Source organism: Colius striatus, chromosome 7 (assembly GCF_028858725.1).
Source record: "Colius striatus isolate bColStr4 chromosome 7, bColStr4.1.hap1, whole genome shotgun sequence".
Taxonomy (NCBI): domain Eukaryota; kingdom Metazoa; phylum Chordata; class Aves; order Coliiformes; family Coliidae; genus Colius; species Colius striatus.
The window spans coordinates 14,531,485-14,557,625 of NC_084765.1; the positions used below are offsets into that span (position 1 = coordinate 14,531,485).

At 38.1% G+C, this 26,141-nt stretch overlaps 2 protein-coding genes across 6 annotated transcripts in view; one reads left to right on the forward strand and one right to left on the reverse strand.

Annotated features, from left to right (window-relative positions):
• Nucleotides 1–11,598, forward strand: part of KCNC1 (potassium voltage-gated channel subfamily C member 1) — a 127,426-nt gene extending 115,828 nt beyond the window's left edge. The window contains exon 4 of the mRNA XM_061999148.1: nucleotides 11,417–11,598. Coding sequence (XP_061855132.1) covers nucleotides 11,417–11,598 — 182 coding nt within the window. The remainder of the gene's footprint in view (nucleotides 1–11,416) is intronic.
• SERGEF (secretion regulating guanine nucleotide exchange factor) overlaps nucleotides 2,875–26,141 on the reverse strand; it is a 158,251-nt gene continuing 134,984 nt past the window's right edge. For 3 of the 5 annotated variants that reach the window (XM_061999151.1, XM_061999150.1, XM_061999152.1), the window contains one exon: nucleotides 2,875–5,405. In XM_061999151.1, the coding sequence (XP_061855135.1) occupies nucleotides 5,218–5,405 (188 nt within the window). In that variant the 3' untranslated portion in view covers nucleotides 2,875–5,217. Of the gene's footprint in view, nucleotides 5,406–5,488; nucleotides 5,546–26,141 lie in introns of those variants that run through there. The other 2 variants (XM_061999154.1, XM_061999155.1) reach the window with 2 other exon arrangements.

Here is a 26,141-nt window from a genome sequence, read left to right on the forward strand (position 1 = left end):
CACAGGAATTGGACTTAAGACTCAACTCCCTCCCAACCTGCAAATGCTCATCTGAAAACAAATTGAAATCTGACATACCACTACATAAAAATGCCAGAGGAAGTTTCACAAAATAAATATGATCTCTTGAGTTTTCTCATCCCCACAGTCATCTTTTATTCAGGAATAATTACTTTGCTATTCTCGTTTCCAGTCAAGTTGAAAATTGTGTTCTCCCAGTACTCTAAATTTATGCTTCCTCACTCTCCCACAAGGTAACATGTGATTTGTCCAGGTCATGACTCAAATAAAGAGATTATTTTGACTGCTGAGTACCTTCATTCACACACTCTTCATGTTCTACAAAAGCATTGATAAGTAAAAAGTGCCTCTACATGAAAAACAAGGGAATGCAGAGGAACTGATGGATGAATCTGCATGAGAAGCACAAATAGCTAAGATGTACATTACTACAGTCCCTTCAGTCTCTAAATGGGTTGCAAAACAACAATGGCTTTACACATATAGTTTCTCTAAATTCATTTCAAAGGCACATATGGTAAAAGACCAGCATTTACCAGGAAATCAGAATAGCACAGAAGCAAAAAGAACAAAGCATGTGCTGCCTCTTTTTTTTTTTTTTTGCACATAAATCAAGATATTGATATATCAAAAGATCAAATGTCCAATTATTTTTGTGTCAGCAAATGCAGTGTAAGCTCCACTTTTCTACTGCACACTTTTTTACATACAAGCAAAGCCACACAAGATGATTGTCTGCCACAGACTGCATCCATTCCCAGCCTTTAGGAAGCAAGACTCCTGTTTTCCGCTTCAGTATTCTCTTCTTTTCCTTACAGAATGTTCAGCTGCTCTGAACTATAAACTGGTAGTAAACACCACAAGCATGACTCAAATAACGATGAAAAATGTTGGAGCCTTTTTCAAGAAAGTATCTAGCTAAAAGAAAGAGCACAAGACAGCAATTTTGCTATTTTTATGACATATGGGTAAGGCAACACAGAATCACAGAATCTCAAGGGCTGGAAGGGACCTCAAAAGATCATCTAGTCCAACACTACTGGTGAAAACATAACATTGCCATTCCAGTGACAAAGATCTGTCATAATTTTCATTTCTAATATAGCATAAAAAGATGTGGAAGTTCCCAAATTACTTAAGCCTTGTTTAAATCAGACCCAGAGGCCACCAAATGTAATGGAAAAATCAACAAGCATTTGATTAAGTGCTGGACTAGGTCACAGGTCTGATCTAAAGATTTCTTAGACTGGAAGGTGAGGATAGATGTTGCTGTTCCAGATGAAGGAACTGGAAACTTCAAGATGTGCTACGAATGAGAAAGAAAACCCATTGCATGTCAATAATTCATATTAATAAACTGTGAGTGTAGGAGAACAATAACATTCAAAAAATAGAGGAGCTCAACCCTCTTCTCCCTCCCACCATACTGGCAGGCCTGGAATGCTGCAATCCCCGTGTGACTATTCAGTCTTGAGGACCTGTATCTTGAATCTGTCTTCCTCCTCCATCCTTCTTTTCCCCTATGTTTTAGTTGACTATGGCAGGCTCTCTACCACTACTCATTTAAATGTTTTTCTATGGACACCTTTTTCCCATTCGTTCAAGCTGATCTCCTTTGGTTGTTTTCCATCCTCAAGCCTTAGGACTCAAAAATTGTAGAAAGAAAAAAAATCAAATCACATTCTTCTCTCCCTCCCCACAATTTCTCTTTGTTCAGCCCATGTAGCTAAGCAAGTCCTCCTGTCACTCATGCAGAAGGGACCCTTACAGTGGCTGCAGATGGCAACAACTAGTTAGTCACCAAATGCAGAGAGGGGAGGGAAGGCAGTGTCATGTAAGAAGTAGCTACTGGGTAAATGGAAAGAAAGATGGTGCTAATTTTTTCTTTTAAAGGAATGCATTTCAAATACAGGGTCCAGCATTCTAAGCATAAAAGCAACAAGTCAATCAGGAATGCTATGCAAAGTAAAATAACATCAGTGACTACCAAGCAGTGTAAACAAATCCTCCAAGAGACAGAAACTTCTGACACAAGATATGCATCTCCCTATCAACATTCTTTAAAAAGGAACAGGAGTGCCTTGCACAGTCGCACATGGAGGTTGCATGAGTAACAACTGCAGATCTCCTAGTACAGAAGTATGCACCACAGGTTCCTTCCACCCAAGAGCCCAAAAGCTCTCTGGACTGATAGTTAACAGTTCAAAAGTTGTTCTCCAGCAAAACTGTGATACGAAGTTCACCTTTTTCTCCTTATGAATGTTAGCTCATTGGCAGGTTTATTTTCAGAAAATGGGAAGGGAGAGCGGCTGCACAGACACTTGCTTACCTTGTTCCAGTGGTTTCTAGATATAGATAGATAGATAGATAGATAGATAGATAGATAGATAAAAAACAAACTTTGTCAGTATATTTGCATCTGAATGTGAATGCAGAATGCTTACATAAAAAGCTTGGTTTTTTAGCACTGAGGACCTGCATAAAGAAGCCTGTCTGCAGGCACTGCAGCAACAGTGGCACAGCACACTGGCTCTATGTTTTGCCTTGCAGAGAGTGGCCTTCTCCATCAGGACATCACTAAGCTCTGAACACCAGCAAGGAAGTGGGTTGCTTAAGTTCATAAGGAGCTTTTTGCTGATCGGTCCCTTCCTTAGAGTAGAAAGCCTTAGTTAATTTAGTATAATGTTTTATTCAGCAAACAAAGCAGACTGACATACAAAACAAGATATTCATTTCTGAATGAATGAGCAACAACTTGTTTTTGACATTCAACCATATACCATCTACACTGAATTATTATTCACTAAAAGTTGTGATCAACAACAAAGCATTTAGCTCAAGCTCACACTATGCCATTACTTCCCAAAGTTTTCAATTTATGTGGGCAAAATAAAGGACAGAAAACATTGTTCTCACTCTTTCAAAAATGAAGATCAGATGCAGATAGGGATCACAACATCAGGAACAAACCAAAGTACTCTTTTCTTCCCTCCTTATCACCCCAAATCATCCTTTGCATTTGCAAAAGTGTGTTCACGTTACAGATGTGAAGAAGTGAACATTTCAAATATGCAAGTCGCATTTATTTGTAACATAATTTGTTGGATCCCTCTGAAATGAACCGCAGCAACAGCACACACAGTCAAAGTATGTTCAGTACAGCAACCCCTATGTTATAGGGCACACCTACGAGCTGTGATTAATCTAGGAACAGAATTATTAAGAGAGTATGATTACTGAAACAAGATAATGTGCTTGTTCAGTACACAGATTGTAGAGGAAGACAAAGGTAGAAACCTCCAACAGAACTGCAAAAAAAACCACGAGAAACTGTTCAGTGCATGTAATAAGAGAGGCTGTGGTATCTAGAAAATGGCATCAAGATGAGTCAATAAGTAGCAACTTAGATAAGTAAAAAGTGCAAGAGGTCATAGCCTGGAACAGTATTTTACCATGAAGAATGATAACCAACATATGGAGGAAAAAAACACCTTAAAATAGAAGTCTCAATTCTGGAATTTTTTCAGATTTTTTTTTTTATTATTCTTCTAGATTGGTTCAGTGTCTGTCATACAGATGTTATAATCAGTTTCACAGTCAGTTCAAGTTTCTCATCCATTGAATAGAAATTATCTTTGAAAATTAGGCCATGAACTATACCTGCTGTAAACCAAGGTGAAGGAGAAACCCTCATAGCCCATGTTACTACCTTAATTTCTTCCCCCCATATGTAAGCTGACCCATCATTAGAAAGTCTTCCTGACCTACTTCTTAAGAGCCCTTCTCCGAGTATTTTGTAATTCTGTAAGGCTTCTTCCCTGGCAAACCTGCTTTAAAAATCAAACCACTTTTCAGCAACAGTACGTCTCATTAAAAGGTGCATTTACCACACAGTAGTATTCTCTATACTTAGAACTTGAGTTACATTAAATACCACAGCAAATGTAGCTATCGTGGGTGGCAAACATCCAGTTTAATGGCATCCACTGTATTTGTGTGAAAAACAGTTTTATAAATAGCTTCCAAAACTCTACTCAATGTAGTCAGCTAATAATATCTGAAGATAATTTATAGTTTTTCATTTCTCCTACCAAAATAAGCACCAGGCCTAGCTAACAGTGAGTGCCAAGCACTCACCTGGAACAACACAGTGGGTATGCTCTGAGCAGTAACTCATCTGGGCTGCAAAACGGATGTGAGAACTAACCTGGAATTAGCAGGACAATTCTTGTCTGCCTTTTGGGCTGGTGGATTTGTAAATGCTTTCTGGTTAGATTTTGATGCCCTCCAATTCAAAGGCAGCTGGAAACACAGTTCTGTTAGATCAAACTGTCCTCAACGGCTACAACTGACTTATGCCCTTTAACAAGAACTTTTCTGTAGTTTCCAAGAGCTCTTAGATGTTTTTCTCCCCTAAGTAGTAGTGTCATGAACTTAAGGTGTGGTTTGCAAGTTAATGATAATTCATGTGGATCTGCATCCCTGTAGATCTCTAATAAACTGATGCCTGGTACAGAAGATAACTCCTCAGAAATACTGCTCCTTTCACACTTCAGTCAAAATATAGGTAGTTCAGAAGGGCCTCATTTTCCCTTTTTGCCAGCCTTCTACATGATATCATCTCTTTGTTTTGGGGTCTTTGTTTGTTTGGAGTTTTTTAAATCCTAATCTTCTGTTCAAAATGCACGTATGCATCTATTTATGATCACTGGCATTTCTCTGTGACGCAAACTGGATTTTCTGAGATCCTGGGAGCTCACAACTCCAGAAGCTGGCAGGCATAACACATGCTCATCACGACGTAAAGACACAAAAATAAAAGACCAGAAGGGGCTCTACGTCTCCACCTTCTCAGACTATTTCCTTAGACTGAATTTATACACCAATGAAAAGTGATTAAGCAGTCAATTTCTTCCTCAAAAACTTCTCAGAACAAGAAAAAGTCATTCTTTCTGCAATGGTATTGTATCAAGGCAAAATGTTCATCATTCTATCACGTGGGGTAAGAAAGTTAACTCCTGAGAAAAAGACTTATGAAATAATTATTTAAATATTATAGTTTTCTATGCATACTCATGCCTTTTTAGTCTTAGAAAAAAACCTCTGTGCTTTACAACTCTTGTGTTAACCATAGGCAATCCTCTCGTAGCATTTCTGAGCTATGCAGTCCAAAGATGCCCTTCCATATCCACAGCATTATGATTCCAGGTGTGCCGAGTCTAATGTAGAGTTTGACAGAGCCATGGAGTGTCCTGACCCGCATCCAATTATGATCTGGTTTGCATAACCAAGAGCCTTGACTGGCTTTGGGACATTAACATTTGCTTCTGTGCCATCACCACACATCCCATGTTCGTTCCATCCCCAAGAGAAGCATTGGTCACCTAAAAGAGAGGATACAAAATATACAATAAATACCACAGAAATGCAACAGCTTTAGTTAGTTTTATGGAGCAGATTTGTCACATCACCTTCTAGTTAGGTTCGAAGAAATTCTAAATTGGGGAAAAGTGTTCTGGTTCTCCTGAAAATGTAAAAAAACCCAAATGAATTATTCTCTGTCATGTTCTATGTTGCTAGCAACATAACAAGGATTAAAAAATCAAAAGCATTTGAAAATCACTTAGTAAATACATGGTTCAGTATTTATACGAAGCCCATAGAAACCTCTGCATTTTAAGGACCTTCCCTAAAAGGATGTGGAATCAGTGTCTTTCAAGTTCCACCTCATAACATTATCACAAAGCAAGCCCAATGACTTTAATCATTCACAGCATGATCTGTAGGACCGAGGAACACAGAGAAAACAAAGTACATTTCTTTCCTACTTTCAAGTTTACGTCTCATCTTCTTTCTTTTAATATAAGTCTATGACATGTTGCCTTGCTTTTAATCATCCTACCTCTTACACATGCTTTGACAACATTTCACTGCTTTTATTGTCCCTGTTTTCCCTCATTATTATTTACTTTTGTAACATCTACTCTTTTATATCTCAAATCACAATCCATGTGTTATTACTACCCCATAGTACACTTTATTGAAGCACAATATGTAAATTTTGTTCTATAAATGGTTGGCACAATAAAAAATCCACTGAAAAAAAGCCTTGTATTCTGAACTACAAGAGATATTTCTTCCCTATTTTATTTTCTTTATTTGGTTGTCACAGGTTGTGTCTGTGAATTTCTGTAATAAAAAAGAAAGCCATCCTGCAATATGATCATGTTTCTGATGCCACTCATTTTTGAAAAGCAGTCAGTATTAACAGCATGAAGTACTATTCTGGAGTCCAAATAATGAGAAGAAAAGCGCCAAAAATCACAAAATCCAATCCCAATCATAATTCTAAAGTAACTTTACTTTCCTATATTCAGAAACAGATTACTGCAAAGCTGGTAGGACCATCTCTCTCTCCTGCAAATCCAGTAACATTTGTCTGTTTGCTTTACATATTAGTATATTTAAGTTCTCTTCTTTTGTAATTAAGTGTAAATATTGATGAAGTCAGATGTAATTAAACAATGACCTTTACTTTTTTTGACAATCTTTAAGGCAATGGAACACAACAAAATGCCACTAGAACATGACAGTGGGCTAGATACGTCTCCCCTAATACAGTGGTTCTGTTATCTTAGAAAGCACCGGATTTTCTCGTGACTATGAAGATCCAACCTTTATCATAAATGCACGTGCTGCAAAAAAGTAACAAAAAGTAACAAAAAAATTAAAGAAAGAAAACCAGCTGCACCTAAGAAAAGGCATTCTTTTGCACAGTTAATACATAGAACCTGCAGAATAAGTCTGCTTAGTGTAGCAAAACTTCCAAGTTGAATGAAAAGGGAATATGCTGTGCCCTTAACACGAACAAGATGAGTGTGGTAAGCTTGCTGTTACTAGATCACTGACAATTAGTAAAAAAACTTGTGTATTTGTATGGAGACTGACTATATTGGACTAATGGATTTTAATTGTTTTTATCATCCTGTTCCATCAGGACACGAGAAAGGAATCCAGAAAGGTTTTGGTCACATTGAATCACAATTGAACATTAATGGCATAATAAATATAAAAAGAAACAGAGCAGTTCGGTCAAACTTCTTTTGAAAAAACACCACAGAAAAAATTATAAGGTGGGAAACCCCCAGAAAAGAACATCTCCCCTAAAATAAGAATCACTGAGTCTTCTCCAGTCTTTACTTCCCCAAGCTCACAGAAAGGCCACCAAACAGATAATTTTGCATAACTCCAAGGTTACTGACATGGCCCAAGACTGAAAACTGGCAAAGAAGAATAGAGAGTAACTGGGAATTATGAATGATCTTATACAAAAATGCCTTGTACATATATGAAGAGCCAGTCAGAAATCTGAAAGGGATAAAAAGGCAGCTGACAGATACAGAATGACAGGCCACAGAGATGATTCTCAGCACCATTAAGTCACAATTCAGGAAAGCTAAAAGGTAGAGATTTATTGTTGTGAAAATAAAAGGTATCCTATACCACAGCTGCCTGTAGGAGGATTTAAAGAAAGATTTGCACATGAATTTGCAGAAAACACACAGTGTCCATTATTTTAGAATAACATATTAACACAACTTGGAGGAGCTCTGTGCAAAATGACCACAGCAACATTGGCCAGGAGGGAACAAGCAGCTATGGGAAACACTGTCATCGGTTGCAGTCAACAAAGATGTAAGATAATGAAGCATATCTTGAAAAATAACATAGAAAGGATACCTGCAGAGCTAAGGAAAGGCCTTCTTTAAGAGGAACTAATGGCTAGCCTCTGGACAAAGGGCAACAGTTCATTTAAATTATTTTTCCTTACCCTATATTCCCTCCCCCTCGCTTTTGTTGCTGCTTGTTTTCTCTTTGATTGCTTCTACTCACGGTTTATTGCTGATAAAAACTTCAACACAGCCCCAGCAGCCCTACATGCTTTCATGAGAAAATTCAATTTTTGTGCTTGTGCCAGACCTTCCCAGGATGAAAGACCATTAGAATGATGTGTATTAATACAGCTACAAATTGCTTCTAACTAAATTTAAAACAAGCACTGTAGCATGTTCTCAAACTAAATTATTTGTGTTTGGTGAGGTGAGGAAGGAAAGTTGCTCCATGTCACTGGTTCAACGAAACAGAGTAATACATTGCATTTACCTTTCCCTTTTTAAGACATAAACACTCAACTGACAAATGAAACCACAGAACTCACACAGCAATGCAGCAAAATCAAGGGAATTTCACTTGAGTTCACAGTCACACTTGTAAAGCCTAGAGTACAACTATGTGGGGCTTTGTTTTCCTCAAACATTAAATATCCAAAAGTGGGGAGAAAAATACCCTTAACAAATCTGTCTTCCACTCACACAAAACAAGAAGGGGCTATCCTCCCTCCTTCTATTTGCAGTAATTATCTAGACTTTCCTCAAGGTAACTGATGAAGTGGCAACTGCAGTTCATGGGCTGATTAAACTGAAGAAAAATTCTAGGTAAAATAAAGTTGCAGCTTGTTGGACAGAGGACAAGATGCTGGGGAAAGCAGGGGATTTAGAGTTGCTTCTCATTGCTGAGTACTCTCTTCTTCAGGCGAGAATAATCAACGTTAGCAAATAAGATGTGCGGTGAATCTCATCCAGATCTTAACTTCAGCTACCCAAAGGTCAAGCATCATTATCCTTTGGTTTTCTTTGAGAGCTAACAGAGTCACCTACACCCCTCGAACAGACACCACCTCTTACCCAAACACTGGTGTTACCATCCAACCTTGCTCACTCTGGTGACCATAGAGGGAAACCAGGTCACGGTCTTAGCCTAGACATATGAGCTTTAAACAGCTGAAGACAAGTTATGTTAAATCACATCCTTACAATCAATATGAAAGTAAAAAACAAGGAAAACTAGAAACAAGGAAGCTACAACACTGCAGATTAGTTTCAGGTTACAAACTGCTTCTAAACCAGACTGTGCCTTAGAAGCTTATCATTGAAATCTTCAAAAGCTTGTGGCTTCTCTGCTGCTTCTCTCCCATCCTTCCAACCACACAAACAGAAACTGGCTTTAAAGACAATCTTGAAGCCAAGCTATTCATCAGACAGCTTCCCATTTTAAGGCTCTGTTGTTTCAGTACAGCTCTGTTGTATGGGCTCTGTGCTTTTAGCAATCCTTCACAATATCTCAGTTTTAATTTTTTTTTAAACCTTAATGTAGTGCTACTCTACAGATGGTTACAGATAAAATTACAGTAGGCAAGAGATCTGCTCCAGGCAAGTTAAGCAATTTTAAACAGCACCAGGGCTGAACAGGACCATAAACAAAATTCAGATGTCTCAGTCATCCTTTTTTGACTATTTGAAAGCATTCAAAACCTAAGGAGGAACAATGGAACACTACACAAAAGGACTTTTAGACCATGCTTTTCCCAAGGAGTTGTAAAACACAAGTAAGTCCTCCTTTTTCTCCAGGATATCTGGCAACCCCAAGTGTCATTCATGAAAAAAAAAAAGAAAAAGGGAAAGAAAAATTCCTCTAAACTGTTGTATTTTTCTTAGCAACAACTCTGTGATTTGTGCAAGAGATTTGCAGCTCTAGAATATAAGAAACAGTTGATTTTGTTTGGTTGGTTTTGGTGGGGTTCTTTTTTTCAGAAAAACATGCAAACATATTGGTAACTAAAGGGGAAGTCTAAGCATCCTGAAAAATCTTATTAAAGGCAAAGTTTGAGAAGTGAAATATAAGATGACATGATCTTAAGACACTATATGGTGCCTCCAAAAGTAGAAAAAAAAATGAGATTCACACAGTGCTGGTTTTATTATGGAGCTACATTTATCCCCACATTTTCAAGGAGCAAGCTGTGATGCGCTCCAGGCAGCCCTCTCACTTGCAACTGGAGTGGCTCAGGACCACAGCCCTCAGAAAGGCACATCTGACTTCACAGTAAGCTGAATACAAACCATGGGCACTGCAGTGGTAACACGAAATACAGATAGGAAGCAACATATATTTTTTAAATGAAATACAATGTCGTGGTACTAAAAATCTGCTGATTTCAAAGTTAGCCTCCAGTCAACAATCTATCCTCACTTCAATTTTACATTATTAGTAGCTTTTCTCAGGCAGTGGCTTTAGACCACTCAGTCCCATCCTCAGCAGTGGTTTTACACAAGTGAAAAATCAGATGACTTTAGGTCATGCAACTGCTGCTCATCCTGGTACCTGGAAAGAACAACTTCCAAGATCCTCAAACAGCTACTCATAAAAAAAATGCATAAAGCCTGCAGTATACAAATTTCTCCGACTTGGTGTCTAAACTAATCTTATGTGAATTGGTTTTCTTACAGCAGAAGCACTCTTGCTAGTTGGACCTCTCTGCCTGTACTTGTATATTGTGTGATATAGCAGGGACTCCAAATTGGGTCAGAGCCTCAAGGCCAACTGTCAAAATAATCAATTACAATATACAGCTATTGACAACACTCCTTGATTTAAGGAGCCATGGTGGTATGTGTAGTACTGTTGAGTGGAGCAATAAAGCTACACATCTCCTTTGAAATTAATTTCATTTGCAAAAGTCTAATTTGCAGTTTCTCCTTCAGTATCAGTATCTATCCTTTGAATGGCAAACAGAAGAGCAGTACAGAGCACATTTAATCTTTCCTGTCCTCGTGTCTATAGCATATGAATAGCTGAGAGTTACAAAATGGGAAGGAGAAAAAATCCTGTTTATGATAATATCATTTCCAAGAGCAGAGTGAAGAGCAATGCAGCACAGCCAGCACAGCCTCAAAACTGTGTATGAGGAGGGAGTCCAACATACAGCAATGTAGAGAAGTCAGGAATGATACCGTAAGAATGGCACTAACCAAAAAAGGCCTCAGCTGTTTTAATCATCAGGTCAATAACTAAGCCTGTTCACTAGAGGTAGTGCCATCTTGCTAATAGATGATGACAACAGAAATTTTGTTCTATTCTCACAGGGCACTTCAAAGCATGAGTTAAATGGCTCACTGCACAAATTAATATGCATCTATCTAAAGAATCATTCCATGTTACATCAAAGAAGCCAGTGTAGGTTACCATTCAGGCAAGTTTATGACAGATTTTATTATAAGGAAGAAATTCACAAAACTATACCCTAGGATTTAAAAACAACGTACTTGTAGCTACAGATTTCTTGGGCTGCTGCACTTTACAGTTTTTGTGCCAAAACTGAGTCTTATATGATGGAGGTGTTTGCTTTGCTGCACGTAAGTAGCAAGGAGAGAAATCTATTGCAAGGATCAATTTCATGGGGAAATACAAATGATACTTAATAATGACTAAAGCTCAAGAGCATTGCATAAGGTTTTCCTTTTGTTTTTACTCAAACATGTCAATTCCTTCCCAACAGGAAAGCATCTCCAACTCAACACAGAACAAAACCTGGGCTCACGACTTTGTGCAAGACTGAACGTATCTGGTCCACTGACAATACATGAGGATTATATCATACATGAAGCATCTGCAGTGCAGAGAGGATTAAGTATTAAAGATGCTTTTTTTTACACCTGCAGAAGACAAGAACATCTTTAAATTTTGCTCTCAACTACAGGACAAAAACACAAGATAGAAATTTCTTAATGAAGAGATTGGTTTTGAGGCTCTGAACGTGGCACTAATGTCTGCTCCATCAGAGTATCCAGCATGGCAGAGTGACACTCATTCACAACTTACATCCCTGCCTCCAAAATGACAGGCACTAAATATGTCATAGTGCTTTATCTTTGGATGACCACTAGACAATCATAATCTAATCACAGGGTCAGAGACTGCAATTTCATGATCCTCTGCATGATGTGAAACAGAATATACAGAAAACAAGGTTATACTAAGTGCTTAGCTGTCCATGCAAAATAAAATGGATGAAACAGTATGTCAAAGCACTTCTAGAATGATTCAAGTGTCTCACGGGACCATACAGTACCATGGCCACTTGTGGCCATGTATTCTGGGTACAAAGCATTACTATTTCAAACTTACACACGCTTTAATCTAACATAAGTGATTATACAAAGAAAAGAAGGGGATGGTTGCAATTCATTCTAACCTAGAACATTACATCCAAGACCTGGAACTGACAGCTATCTTCAGCACAGGCCTAGGAAAAGTAATAGATGATAAAAGATTCAGTGATGAACAAAGGAGCAAGAATCTGACAACTCCCTCAAACGGCATTACAGTACTACATGTAGCTTTCAAAGCACAAAGCAAATCACAGAGCAGAAGGTACAGATGGCAAAATAAGCAGCAGCATGCGGGTGAAACAGTGCTTCCCCTTACTTCACTGGCTCAAGTCAGAATCAAGAGACCACAGTGGACTGACTCCTCAAGAAAGAGCAGTTAGGTTGCAAAAGAGTGTTTTTGCAATGCTTTGGTGCTCAACATGTTTTATAACGCAACTCTTTGTATCACACATTGGTCTATTTAGCAGTATGTGATCATCCAGACCAGACTATATATGGCTGTCAGTCCTTGGCAGCTTATTAAAAATACTTAAAACACAAGAAAAGGCAAAAAGATATTCCATATGGTCACATTTACCTACAGTTTCTTCTTAGCTGACTGCTATTCTCTTCCCCTGAAGGGCTGTTTGCACTAAACAAAAGTGAGTGTTCTGGGGTTTATCTCTGAAGGTGTCCTTTCTGCAGAACACAATTCTCTAAATCATAACCAAGGAGTAAAATGTGTAAATGTTCCACATGGACATCTTCTGTAAAATAGCTTTGTGTTTAAATGGGTTTCAGTTTGGACTTTCTCCCTTTCGTTATTCCTTATCAATTGCAAGGCTGCATTTTGGTCAAGTTTCAAGACACATGATATGAATGTGCTTTACTGTTGAGTGAAGTCTAAAAAACCTGCTTGTTGATATTAAACAAATGAGGGCTTTTTTCCCATGCTTAACAAGTAATCTGAGATGAAGTTCTAAAGTCATAAGTTAAAGTGTTGGAAATGCAAAGAGACAAACCAAGGAAACAAGTGGTAACCGAGTTTCTCAGTTTCCTTCTTACTGACAGAACTAGCAGATTTTCGCACAGCTACGCAAACATTGCCTCTGAACAAAAGTAGTTGCAACTCAGCAGTGACGTTATTACGATGCCTTACTTTGCAAAGTTTCAAGTTGTAATCTTAGTGTAACACAATAGCTCAGATGATGGCTCCTTGAAAGCATCACAGTACAGCTTTAACAGTGACAGCACTGTAGTACATGTGTACCCATGAGAGCTTTAAAATACCTAGCTTGATACAAGCTACAACATAGCTGTACTCAGAGAGTTCAGAATGAACTAACCTTCCTTTCTGGGCAGGATTTGTGGATTACATTTCCTCTGTGCTGCAACTGTTGTACTTGATTTAACCTACTTGCATCTGGTTCAAGTGTGCCTATACCACACTGTACTGTAGTGCAAGCGCACATCTAATAAAACTCTCATGGGTCATGTGCCTTGTCTGTCTGTCTCAGTTTTTGTGCCTGTTGTTATAGGGATCCTTATACTGTCCACTGTGTTGGGATCTAAATGGGGTAACTCAAGATCTACTCAGATACAATGGCTGGGTCATATGAATACCTAGAAAAAAAACCCCAAAAAGTAAATGACTTGTTAACATTCCCTTGTTAACATTGTTGCCACTTAAAACCATGGTTTCTCTCTATCCCATATAACATATCCCTTTTAAATAAGACAATAAAGAGTTGACAGAGCTGTGAAGAAACAAAGATGAAAACAAGGAAATAAATTCAGACTTCAAACACAGGTCTTTAAGAGGTTTACTTCAAACACATGCAGCAAAGGCAAGTCACATTTGCCCAAAGAGGCAGAAGAACAACAGTATTTTCACCTGAGGCTGGCTCTACAGGGCTGGGCTTCTATTAACTTTCAATTGCAAGTAAAACAGTTGGATACTGAAGAAAAACAATTTAAAAACCCCAAACTAACAAAAAAATCCCAAATGAACCATAAAGTAATACCACCACAAACTACACCTTCAGTTCCATCTACATAGTTAAGTCATTTCTCTGATTTCAGAGAGGGTTCTCAGGGTCTACTGTAACGCAAAACCCAGGTGTTCCAGCTCTTCCCATTTCTTACAGGAAAAATCGGAAATTTTAGCCATATTGAGAATCTCACACCAAGTAATGAGTCAAATAACCAGAGCAGAAACAAATTTTGTTTCCCCTCCTAGGTAACCAATAGCAAGGAAGAGCAGGAACTTAGAAATAACACATCTGTTTTTTCAACTGTACTTTTGGAGCAATATTTTATATTTTAGTAAATGTTCTGGAAAAGAAAAAGCAAGTGGACAATATTGAATATAAAAGAAGTAAAAAAATAGGCTTTGTCAGCTAAAATGAAAAAATAAGCATCATACCTTAAGAATTAAAAACAGTCAGGAAGAGAACCAAAGCAGACAGCTTCAAAAAAAAAAATGCCCAAAAGGCAGGATTGAATCTGTTTCTCCAAATATCAGCTCAAAATCATACAAGATTGTTGAGTGAAGTTTGGAGGAATTGCTTTTTGATAGTAAGCAAGTGAAGAGTTGCTTCATCAGTATCTATTAAAAGCAAAGACTACTTTGCTTAGATAAACCCAGATTATGACACACATATTTCCGTGGTGCAGAACAGAGATTCTAGGCAAGGTCTAAAACTCAGCTTACTAACTTTTACCTTTTTATATCTGTATGGACAAATTTCATTCTATTCTCCGTTACTTGAATTCACTAAAGTATCTAATTACAAACCCTAATTTGTAATTAGAGCTTCAATACTGAGCTGGCAAAAACTCAAAAACTGAGTGTTTCAAGCAACACACATGGCTAAAGAGACTCTAGCCCTGCACTGTAATGGACATACACATGGATGTGCAAACACCTTTTACAGACCCAGGGCATTCAGTCAAGGAACCACCCTGCTGCAGCACAGCTTCTCCACATTTCTGCCTTCAGCCTCCTCTGTGAGTCAGATGTCTGTACACTTATTCTTCACACCACTCTTGCCTAATCTTCCCTAGAAGTGAACAAGACTGGGAAAGAAATGCAGGCAGAATTTGGGATGCTATTAGGTGTCAAGTGACATGATTTGAGTTGTTCTGACTACGAAAGGCAAACAACATGTATTACACTTAGGATTCAAGGTACATTTTGGGGACGCCTCATAGCTTTGGCTCCATCACGATAAGATGCATTTAACTTTTGAAATGGGGGCAGCTCATTCAGTAGAGGGCACATCTCAAGTCAGTCCTTAGAAGAAGGCAAGAATAAAAGAGTATCCAGAGATTAAAATCTCCTGCAATTAATACTGCAGAGATGTTTTCTGTTCTAGTATGTTTTTCCAGATCCTGGCAAAATAGTCACAGTGAAAACAGCATTCACGCATCAGGTGCAGAGATCTGAGGTTGGAAAGCAAAATTTGTCCTTGGCACGGTGACAGGAAGAACAGCTGATGGGCAGAGGGAGTCAGAGGCGCCATGCCAGCTCCAGAAGGTCAGAAGATCAGAATGGACAATGCAAGCTGAGTCCCTGAGATGCCATTTGGCCCCATCCCATCCGATCCTCTGCATAACCTCAGGGAGAAGAGGAAACTAGTTTGAACCAAGACAGGAATACCTGGCACCATTTTGGAAGGATTGTATCTGCCAGAGACCTGAGATAAATTACTCTTCAGAATAATAAAATCCAAACAAAACCAAACAAAAAAAATCCCATTCTATCTCCCAAAGAATATTTGAACAAATTAAAAATTCAAGAGCTTTGTTCTCCCCACTTTGGAGGAAGCAGAAACACTGGAAGTATGGAGTCTCCATGCATTAGTCTCACTGTTTTGTCCCGTGTCCCTGCAGAAAGCCAGTTTCTTCTATCTTATAGCTGGCACTAAGCTAATCACAGAGCAGCAGAGCTACAGAAAGCAACCTAGAAAGCAAGCTATACAGAAAACGGAATTTAAGGCCACATTGGGCACTATGATAAATATTTATCAATACTCCCACAGAAAAAGTAATAGCATGAGAGGCTTTTATGCTATTGATAATGTAACTGAGAAAATAGAGTACAAGACTAAAATCAAATCAGTCCAAAATGCTGGTGAAATAACGAGCTCCAGTTTGCAATGAGGAAGGCAATGCATGTCATTCATGTATGGCCAAAAGTCTATATATATAACTTACAAATAAATGAATGCTATACAAAGTAGTTCTCACTAACCTGCAATATAAATATGAGAAGATGAATTTATTCTTTATAACAAATGGAACTGGAAAATGGAACAACCAAATATGGAGATGACAAAGCGAGACAATGCTGAGATGTCTCCCTAAATAACTTTAAAACTGTTTTTCTCTGACTCTGCTTCAAAGATCTTGTGATAACTCAACACCTGTTGAATATCAATAATGAAACTACTTCTCATACGCTACAGCCAAGAGATCTTTATTCTTCAAGATTACTTACTAACAGAACTGTCTCTGTTCCTTGGTGAACCAAAATGCCATTCTGTTGACTCTGGAAGCTTCTTAAATCTACCCAGGAACAGACCAAGCAAGACTAAGAATTTTAAGCATCAAATCAAACTTGACAGAAGTGTTCCCAAATCATTCAAACTCTAAAATACTATCTTTCCCTAAATTAGAACTCTTTTTTTTTTTTTGGCACTTCTCAGCATTTTAAAGCTCTCTGTGTAACTGTTGATACAGAAAGATTAAAAATAAAGATCATGATCTTTTAAAAAAAATACTACAAAAGATACAAGAATCAATCATTTCAAGGTATTTTAGGATGACCACAGCCATCCATCATCTTTATCAATTTACTGTCCAAAAAAAGAGTAAAAAGAATTACAGCCCAACTGTCAATGCTACACTTAACATGTTTGTATGTACATACACACACATACAGACATGTATTCTACAAAGAACATACGTATAATTATGGATCTTGCATAGGCAAACAGACACGTATCTAGTAACCACACAGGTGGATGTATGAAGCAGTCAGCATCTTAGGTGTTGCCAGAGTGTCAAATCTGAATTGCAGAAACTGAAAGATGCAGTGCCCATTTATAACTGCTTCATTACCCACTTGCATCTCACCCCATTGCCCCTCACAGTCAGCAACACCCACCTCAGGCCTGGCTATATTTGGCAGAACTTGTTGCTTTACAGACTTCATGTTTTCAGACCTTGCATTAGCAGCAATGCATCATACTCAAGTGACAAACAGGGGCTTTCATATCGAGATTAATTTCATCCAAGGCAAATACCTTAAGTCAAAAGAATCCTTCTACTACCTTTTCACTCACCTCTTCCTCTCCACTCCTACAGACACCTGACTAGCTCAGACACCATTTATGGTTTAAGCAGACAAATCTTGCCCTAGCTGCTTCTTGTCAGAAGACATCAAGCTTTCTGAAAAGTCAGATACTTCAAAGGCAAAATCAGAAACCCAGAGACTTCAAGTGCCCCCAAAATCTTTAAACAATTTTGAGAACACAGATGTAAACTAATCTTCCAAAATGTCACAGATACATAGAACACCTCAAAATGTTGTCCAGTTAACAAAGCCTTCTACAGCATGATGATCAGCACTGCTTCAGGTGCAACTTCAGGAGATATCATGCTCTATCTTTACAGTTTTACTGCATCTTTGCTACCTAGTTGGTTCAAATACACACTACAGGAAAGGAAAAGCAGCAAAGTCTTGATTCAAAGGCAATTAAGTTGTGTTTTATTATATTTATTACATTTAAAGGGGACCGCATTATTCAGCTACCTGATGGATTAAGTTTGTTCCCAATTTCCACGTGGGAATGCCTATTACTATGGAGGAAAAACATTACACTTCAGTAATTTTTTAGGAAAGAGGAAGTATTTTTTATGTCTAAGTACTAGCTCTTCATTGTTTAGAAATGTCTTTAAATCACTTTTTTGAAATACGGTTCCATTGATTGCTGCAGCCCTGTTTTTCAACACCTTCTCTCTTGCTGAAACATTGCTGATGGAACTACTTACTTTCCAGCATGAAAGGCTATCCTTCTCAGAAATTTCTTAGAAAATCCTTCTAAATAATTAGTCTACAGTTCCCACACTGTGAATTTGATTGTTTTTTGGAGGGAGGGGTGAAGATTTTATGACTCACACAATACTGACCACAAGTTTTCATCTACAAGGCAGAATTCACTTCAGCTTCATGTCAGTGAGTACTGGCTAGACCCAAATCCCAGAAGGTACAAAAATTACTTAGCTATGTGATTAGGTAACCAGTTGTTTAGGCTGACTACACGCATGGATTCAAAGCTGTTTCTCCAACTGGTAATCAGCAAAGGTCTTAATAGGATTTAAGTAGTGAAGGCAAGCCTTGATGGGAATGGCAATGGGACCAATTACTTCTTGAAATGAGAAAAGAAGCCATGAGGAAAAAAGTTTGACTGGAGTTGTGTGCAAAAACTTGAGTTACGACTAATTCCCTCATTTTCAGCTATCAGTTTCCATTATTAATGCTTTGCTCCTCTTAGCCCTGTGACTCTGAACCTTCTCATTATAGAGGGAGAATTACCAAGCACAAAGCAAAAGTATAATCCTCCTCTTGAGCTTTGAAGGGATCTGGTCAGACCTCCCCTCCTGACAACTGGCAGAAATCATCACAAGAAGCAGCAGTCAGCAAAGGACTAAAACTCTAAAGTGTTGTCTGCATTACTGGCCAAAGACTACTCACCAGCTCCACTGTTTCTACATTTTCCCTCCTCATCTTTACTATTTTAGCTATTTGTTATCTTTCCAGGCCCAGGAACTGCTTTTACTGTCTCCTCTATTACATGATCTGACCTCACCTTGAGCCCGTGGATGTTGTGTCAAGAAAATAATTGAGAAAAACTCTTAACATCTTTGTTTCATTTAATAATCCACAGGATTACATTCACATTGCTCTAAATCTGGAATTTAGAATTAAAAAATGAACAAAAACCCCACAGTGAAGGCGTTACTGGGTCCTGAAATCTTGGCTCATCTGTAAATTTAGAACATATTTGAAAATGAACATTCAAATTAAACATAGGATGATACATCATGCACTTACTTAACTGTCCTTTCTCACATACTGACTGATATGAAATAAACCCATCCTACTTTATTCAGTCTTAAAAACACTTTAAGGGAATCCAAAGGTAAAGATGAGTTTTTATTGGCCTGCTTTACAAAGTGATTCCATAGGAAATAATTCTCAGTGCTTTTGTTTCTCATCTACAGACCAAAGACATGACATTTGTCTATCTCAGGGAAGATTTTAAAAGTCTATTTTTATAGCAATAGTCCATATAAAAATCTTAAACGAATGACCATATTGGAAAGAGAAAAGAAAAGAATACACAAGTAAAGCAGAATTCAGTTTAGTGAGTTCAGTACAGAGAGGCCATGTTATAAGCCTTAGGGTCTCAGGGTTCCTGAATGTATATAAGATCTGTTGAAAAAAAAAAGCTACTCCTAAGAGTCAGTGTTATTTTGAACATTTTTGCTGTACAGATCTGAGGATTATGTTAAGCCCTAAGTTCTTAAGTCCAGGGAACAGCAGCTTTCTGTGAACATGACAACTCTGTATGTATGGAGTGGCACAACCCAGAGGGCTGTAAAAGGCAACTTAGTCCCTCCTTTCCTGGAACTGAGATTTGCTATGACTTGAGATTCTTTTTACTTCATTTTGGTACTCATTTCTTACCTTCCATTTTCTGTATCCAGCACATTTTTCTTCTCAAAATATGCCTTTTGTCCCCTTTCCATGCTGTCCTCACCCACACAGCATTTCTGCCGACCCCAGCAGGAAGATAGCATTAGCCACAAGGATATCAGAGCAATCTAGAATCTACTCTGTACCTGCACACCATTACTGTCTCTTTCAATCTTTCTCTGCCAATAAAGGATTTTATGGAATTGCAGGTGGTTTACTCTCTGTGCAGGAGGCGAAGAGTTGCACCATGTAACTATAGCAACAACTACTCTGAAAGCTCTCGATTTTTATTGACATGCCTCACGTAACCTCATACAAAGATTTATACAAATGGAGAAAGATAAAATTAAACATTCCAAAGGCCAAAGGAAAATATTGTGGGGATCTGCATCTTCATGCATTGCTTAAATACTTAAATACTATGGGGGCATACTAATTTGCTTCTTTTACTGTATCGTGGTAACATTAGAATAGCATTTTAAAATTCATGGTTTAAACTGTAATTTAAGCTTCCACAATGCCAAAACAGAAGATATGCTTGTAATCAGCTCAGAAAACACTGTAGCACATTGCTGTATTTGACAATTATTCATCACTGGGAAACTGACAATACACAAATATAGAGAAGAAATAAAGTGCACTCGGTTTTTCATACAGTAGTGAATATTTGCATAAGGATACACTGAATTATTCATCTCTTACAGACAAGACAAAAGATGCATCTTTCTAAAAGATCTTTCTCTATCCAAAGGATACTCTTTTAAAAGGAGTTTCCTGTGCTCACGGCAGCTGAGAACTGTGTGAAAATGATACCGAGACACTCTGTCCCAGTCCTGGAAATCTATGACTTGATAGACAAGTTTGACATTCCAAATCCAATATAACAGTTTCAATCTTGCAGAAAAATATGAATATGCCACAGTCTGAAATGACCTCAAATATCCTGGAAAGCTACCAAATCACTTACAGTGAGCTGCAAAATGCCACCTCTAAATGTGCTTCCAAGGCCATGATCCACAGCGGTGGAAAACTGATCCTTGCTAATGGCTACCATTTATAGCTGTAACCTTTAGTACATGACTTCGGTTCTCTCCAACAGCTCAAATAGTATGAATCAAAACCACTTTCAAAGATTTTAACAATAACCACCAGACCAAGGACTATTCCCGCAAAGTACATTTGCATGGTCCCAGAAACAGCCAGTTTTGCTGTCAATGAATCGGACCAGAACACTTCACCCCAGGTGCCAGTTATTTCCCATTTTCAAGTCTGCTGCCATGATTTATTTATTTAAAAAAATTTTGTTGTAAAAAAGCACAATAATCCTAATCATTTTTTTTTTATTTTAATGATCATCCAAAACAAAAATACTTAATAGGAAGGTTTAGGGAGAACTGGGCTGTTAACACAGCTCTTCTGAATCTAATACTCTTGCAGTACACAATGCAGTCTAGGCTGCCTGAAAGGATGAAAATGATGTGTTGCTATGGAAACAGGCAGGCACATGTTTAGGTTGCTCATCCCTAAAGAGTTGCCCCACCAATATCTTTAAAGTCTGTTAATAAAATTTTAATTAATAATTAGAATAAAGTTACTTTCCCCTCCTGTGTGACACCAGAATCTTGGCTCAGACAGTATGAAGCTCTTTTAATGTTCCCTGCATCCAACCATGCCCTACAGCATTAAGAATGAATTCATGCACAAACAAAAATGTCAACATGCACTTATCTAGTTCAGCCCCCTTAAACTATTATGCATTCCAGCAATAGACACCAGCTTCCCAATTTAAAACCTTGCACATGTAGGAATGTGCTTTTTAATTTAATAATTGATATGCTATACATCCCCTCTTAAAAAAAACCCACCAAAAATAACCAACAAATCAACTGTTCATTTATTACTGGCTTAAAGTCATTGACCAGGGATATGCCCATTGAGAATATGACAGCTACCCCAGTACTGGAGTTATTACTCACCAGTTTCCCTAAACATCTGCAGTTTCCTAGAAATGATAATTTCCATCTTACCATGATTCACCTGCATACAGATCAGAACACTATGACTTAATAAGTGCACTTCCAGACAGTCAAACAGAAAATAGGCCAAGTTGGCAAAACTCCACTTTTTTCACCATTACAATAGCAGACAATCTGGCTACAAACATACAGTCATTAATTACCTCTACGGTTAACTATGTCAGTACACCTATTTGTTATTACACTGGGAAATCAATAAGCAAGACTTTGTTAATGCTATTTACTAATCTATTAACTCACTCTTTGTAACTACCTAACTACAACTTTAAGAACATCGGACTATGCTACTGCACAGTTCACAAGCTTTGTATTCGGGACCATAGAACAGTAAAACTGAAAAGAGAAGAAACCCATACTGTGAACAAATGAAATGCACAACATTTTTTTTTAATGTAGTCAGACATTATAAGTCACTATTTTCAAAATTTCAATCCATTTCCATTAATGTGTCCAATATTTCTCTGTTTCATTATTCCCTTCCAGTGGTCCATTCTGACAGGAAGAAAAACAACTCCCTTACCTACTCACCAAGAACCTTTACTTCACTGAGATCTTCATATTAGAAATTCATATAAAAAACCACAATGTCAGAAGAGATACAAGTGACAACAAGAGCAACACATCTGGCCTTTAAGTTTTCCAGAAAAACCCTGACACTAATCTCTTGTTCAATTATACAAGACTTTTAAGGTGTCTGTTATTTTTAAATTAAACTTGAAATATATTGATTTCCTCAAAAGAGAGGAACACCACTCCCATTTCCTTTTCATGGCTTTGTAATTAGTATGAAGACATAATAACCACAGGCACAGTGCTCCTCTAAACCAGGATCCCATTGTGCAGGGATTATGTAGTAGCTATACACATAGCTTCCTCTTGCAGCTGGAGTTGGAGATATTTCCAACTTTTTCATAACAGCACTATCAAGTATTTGAAAAAATCCAAAACCTTTCAGGACCAGCATTTCCAAAAAGCTAAGCAATTGGACTTTGCCAGCCTTGGGAATACTCAGCACATTCAGAAATCCACTTTGAAATTCTGTTTTGTTTTTAAACCAAAACATACAATATTAGACGGATGGTGAGTTAGAACAATTTACCTCTATAAATCTTATTTAAATGAGACCTGTAAAAATGCATTCCATCAAAACTCTTCAGAATAAACAGTCGGTTCTGGATAGGATATATTTATCCATAAACTTAAAGGAACTGAGACAGTTTTGATTTTCCTTTCTAAATGGTTACATCTTTAAATACAGGCATATCTTTGAAATATCACTGAAAAGTCAGCATTCTGTCAAGAGAAGACAAAAATGACAAAAAAAGTTTTTGAAAGTCTTATTTTCCATCTGCTTTCATTTCCAGTGCACATGATCCCCTAAAGCATCAACTGTGATATTTAAAAGGATTTGTTTGCTTACAGCTAAACAGGTGATATTTACTCATATTATAGAATCCTCACCATACAACACTGTTATTTAACCACCTTCTCTTAGGGGACACCTTTTACTAGGGACAGTAGGTCAAGACAAGAGTCACATGCTGTCTGGAAAGTTTCACATCCAGTACACACATCTTACTTTGCCAAACACGCAAAAAAACCCCTCAACTCTGAAAACAATCATCAGTTTTGTCAGCAAGGTAAATTACAACCAAATTTCTGGATATTTTGCTAACTATGTACGTTCATTTACCCCTTCAGCAATAAAACCCAGGACCTCAGCAATACAGTTCCCCTTGGTTCAGAGGATTAATAGGACAGCATTTCATTTCTGTTATTTTTAAGGGCTTGGCAGCTCCCTGGGCATCTGCACTGGCTACCAAACTATTTTCAACATCCTTCCATCCAGGCATCTCTCTCTCAAGCACCAGTCACAGTTATAAAATACAAAACAAATGCTTCAGATGCAACAGTACTAGCTCTGCCTTTCAACAGAAATATCTTATGGAAAACAAAGAATGACACAGTGACATTGAAGTACAGTGCTCCCAGTCTTCCTTCCTCAGGAAGGATTCCTTTTAATCATGATACTTCAGCTAATTCATAAGGCTCTTCCTGCCCCAAAAACAGAGTGCAGCTTCAGCATTCTTTTTTTTCTGTCTGTATTTTAAACACAACTTTTTGATCAGAGCTTTCATGGACTCCTGATGGGAACAGATCCAGGACACAGAATTCATGCTCTGGAGATCACCTGGTCCAGTCCTCTGCTTGATTGCTCACCACTACAGTACGCCCATGCCTTGAAATTACTGTGTTGCTGTGAGACATTTGGCACCAGGCACTGCTATGCAGAGAAACTGCTGGGTGTAAGTGGGTAACCTGAGGCAGCTTCATGTTTGCTCATCTCAACCAAATTTCCCATTTTTCCAAACTCACAGTATCTTGCTTTTCCTCCACTAGGACCGCTCTGCAGACAACAATCCTCTTTCTTTACTGAGAAACTCAATGCAACTCTGCAAAAAATCCTACGTACTAGCCAGCTCCCAAAATGCATCATTTTCAAAGAGGGTTGGGCTTTCAGCTTCCTCCCCTCTTCTCCCTTCTTTTTTAAATTTAAAATGGGCATACAAAGTGAATTTCTGCAGATGGAGTAAAATGTACCACGTGAACCAGGCAGATTGGCTTTCCCATTGTACACTGAAGGGTTGCTATGATTCAGACATTATACTTTAATATTTAAATTTCCACAAGCTACAGACAAGATGATATAAGAACAAACGTCAGAAGGTTGATCTATTCTGAGATCCATCTCAGAAGAAGGCCGACAGTGCACTTTGAAATCAGGTTCTGTTTCTGTCTATCAGAATGTGTCAGATTTCAGTCACTTGAATAAGAAAAGATTGCTAAAGAGGAGTCCAACAGTACAGTGCAGCTTTCAAACAATCCTGAGGAGACACTGTAATGTCACTGCCTTTGTCCTCAGTGGAAAATGTAAGAAATAGTAAATTGCTTTATTGATACACTTTGGATGCCTTGCTCCTCATTTTTATTTTCAAAGTACTCTTTTAACACAGAACCACATTTATTTACTGCTTCAATTTTACAATAGTGCCAACACCACTTGATTCCACCCAGGAAATATGCTCTGCAGTGTTATCTTTGCCTTCCCTAGAATTTGGCAGACCTGGCCAACAGGGAGATTTGACAAGCTCCCCATAGCTCAGGGCATCAGAATCCCGAGGCCTCAATGTGTCTGGGTGTGGTTTGAGGGAGGTTATTTTTCCTTTCTGAAGGAAATAAACCTTTATGCTGATTCCAGTCTTAAACACTGCATCCTGAACAGTGAGACCACTGGGAAAACAAGATCTACAGTGTCAGCCGCTTACATGTGTTCTCACGTAGTCACCATCTGTTTGGTAGTCCCAGAAGTCAGCAGCTTGTGTCACAAAAAGCACTGTCACAGTAAACACCCTGCTGACACAGAGACCATGGAGTGAGGGACGGTCTCAACTAGCTGCTGAGCCATCGGGTTATGGCCTCGAAATGTACCAGCAAAGAACAATTACAAGACAATCTTTCAAGGTCTTTTACTTCTCTTCCTTTTCCCCATTACAGGCTTCCAACTTATGATAAAACTGTTGCAGTTCATGTTGCACAAATCTGCAAAACAACTGTAATTTTACAAACTTGCAAGTCCACAAATGTCTCTCTATTGCATGTGTTTGCAAGAATGAGTTTACACTGAGAGAAAGAAAAAAAGTAGAAACAAAGGCTACACTCCTTGTCAAAATAAGTCATTTATCCTCCACTCAGCGAGCTCAACTGGACTTGGGAACCATTCTGAATGGTCAAAAGGATTGTCTCCTAGGCTCTCGTGGAGGAACAATTCAAAACTTTGCTGTATGGCAGGAAACAGTTTGCTTTCTCCAGTTAACTGGCCTATATACAGGTGTGTAGGGAAGCTCTGGCCTTCCCCAAGGGCTTAAACAACATATGTGGCTCAAGCTCTGATCCTAAGAAAATCATATCTCTGATAACCAACTTGACAGCACATGATCACAACAAATGTAGTCCCAGTGAAGGACTTGGGACTGGCACCTGCTAATCTCAGTGACAAAAATTTCTACCATCTCAAATGGGATAACAAATAAGTTTAAAAGGGAGAAGCTTCTCACTCCTCCATACACACAGGAACAAAATAAATATTATGTGGGTTTAACTAAGAATATTAATTTATCAGGCCATTATTCCCTGGTATAGCATCTTATTTACCTTAAAAGAAACTAGAAATTCTTCACATCTGCATTTGTGACATTTTAGGCTTAATTTTATCATGCCCATTTGTTTCCCAGAAACAAAAAGGACTGACAACCTCCAGCTTCATGCTTGGGT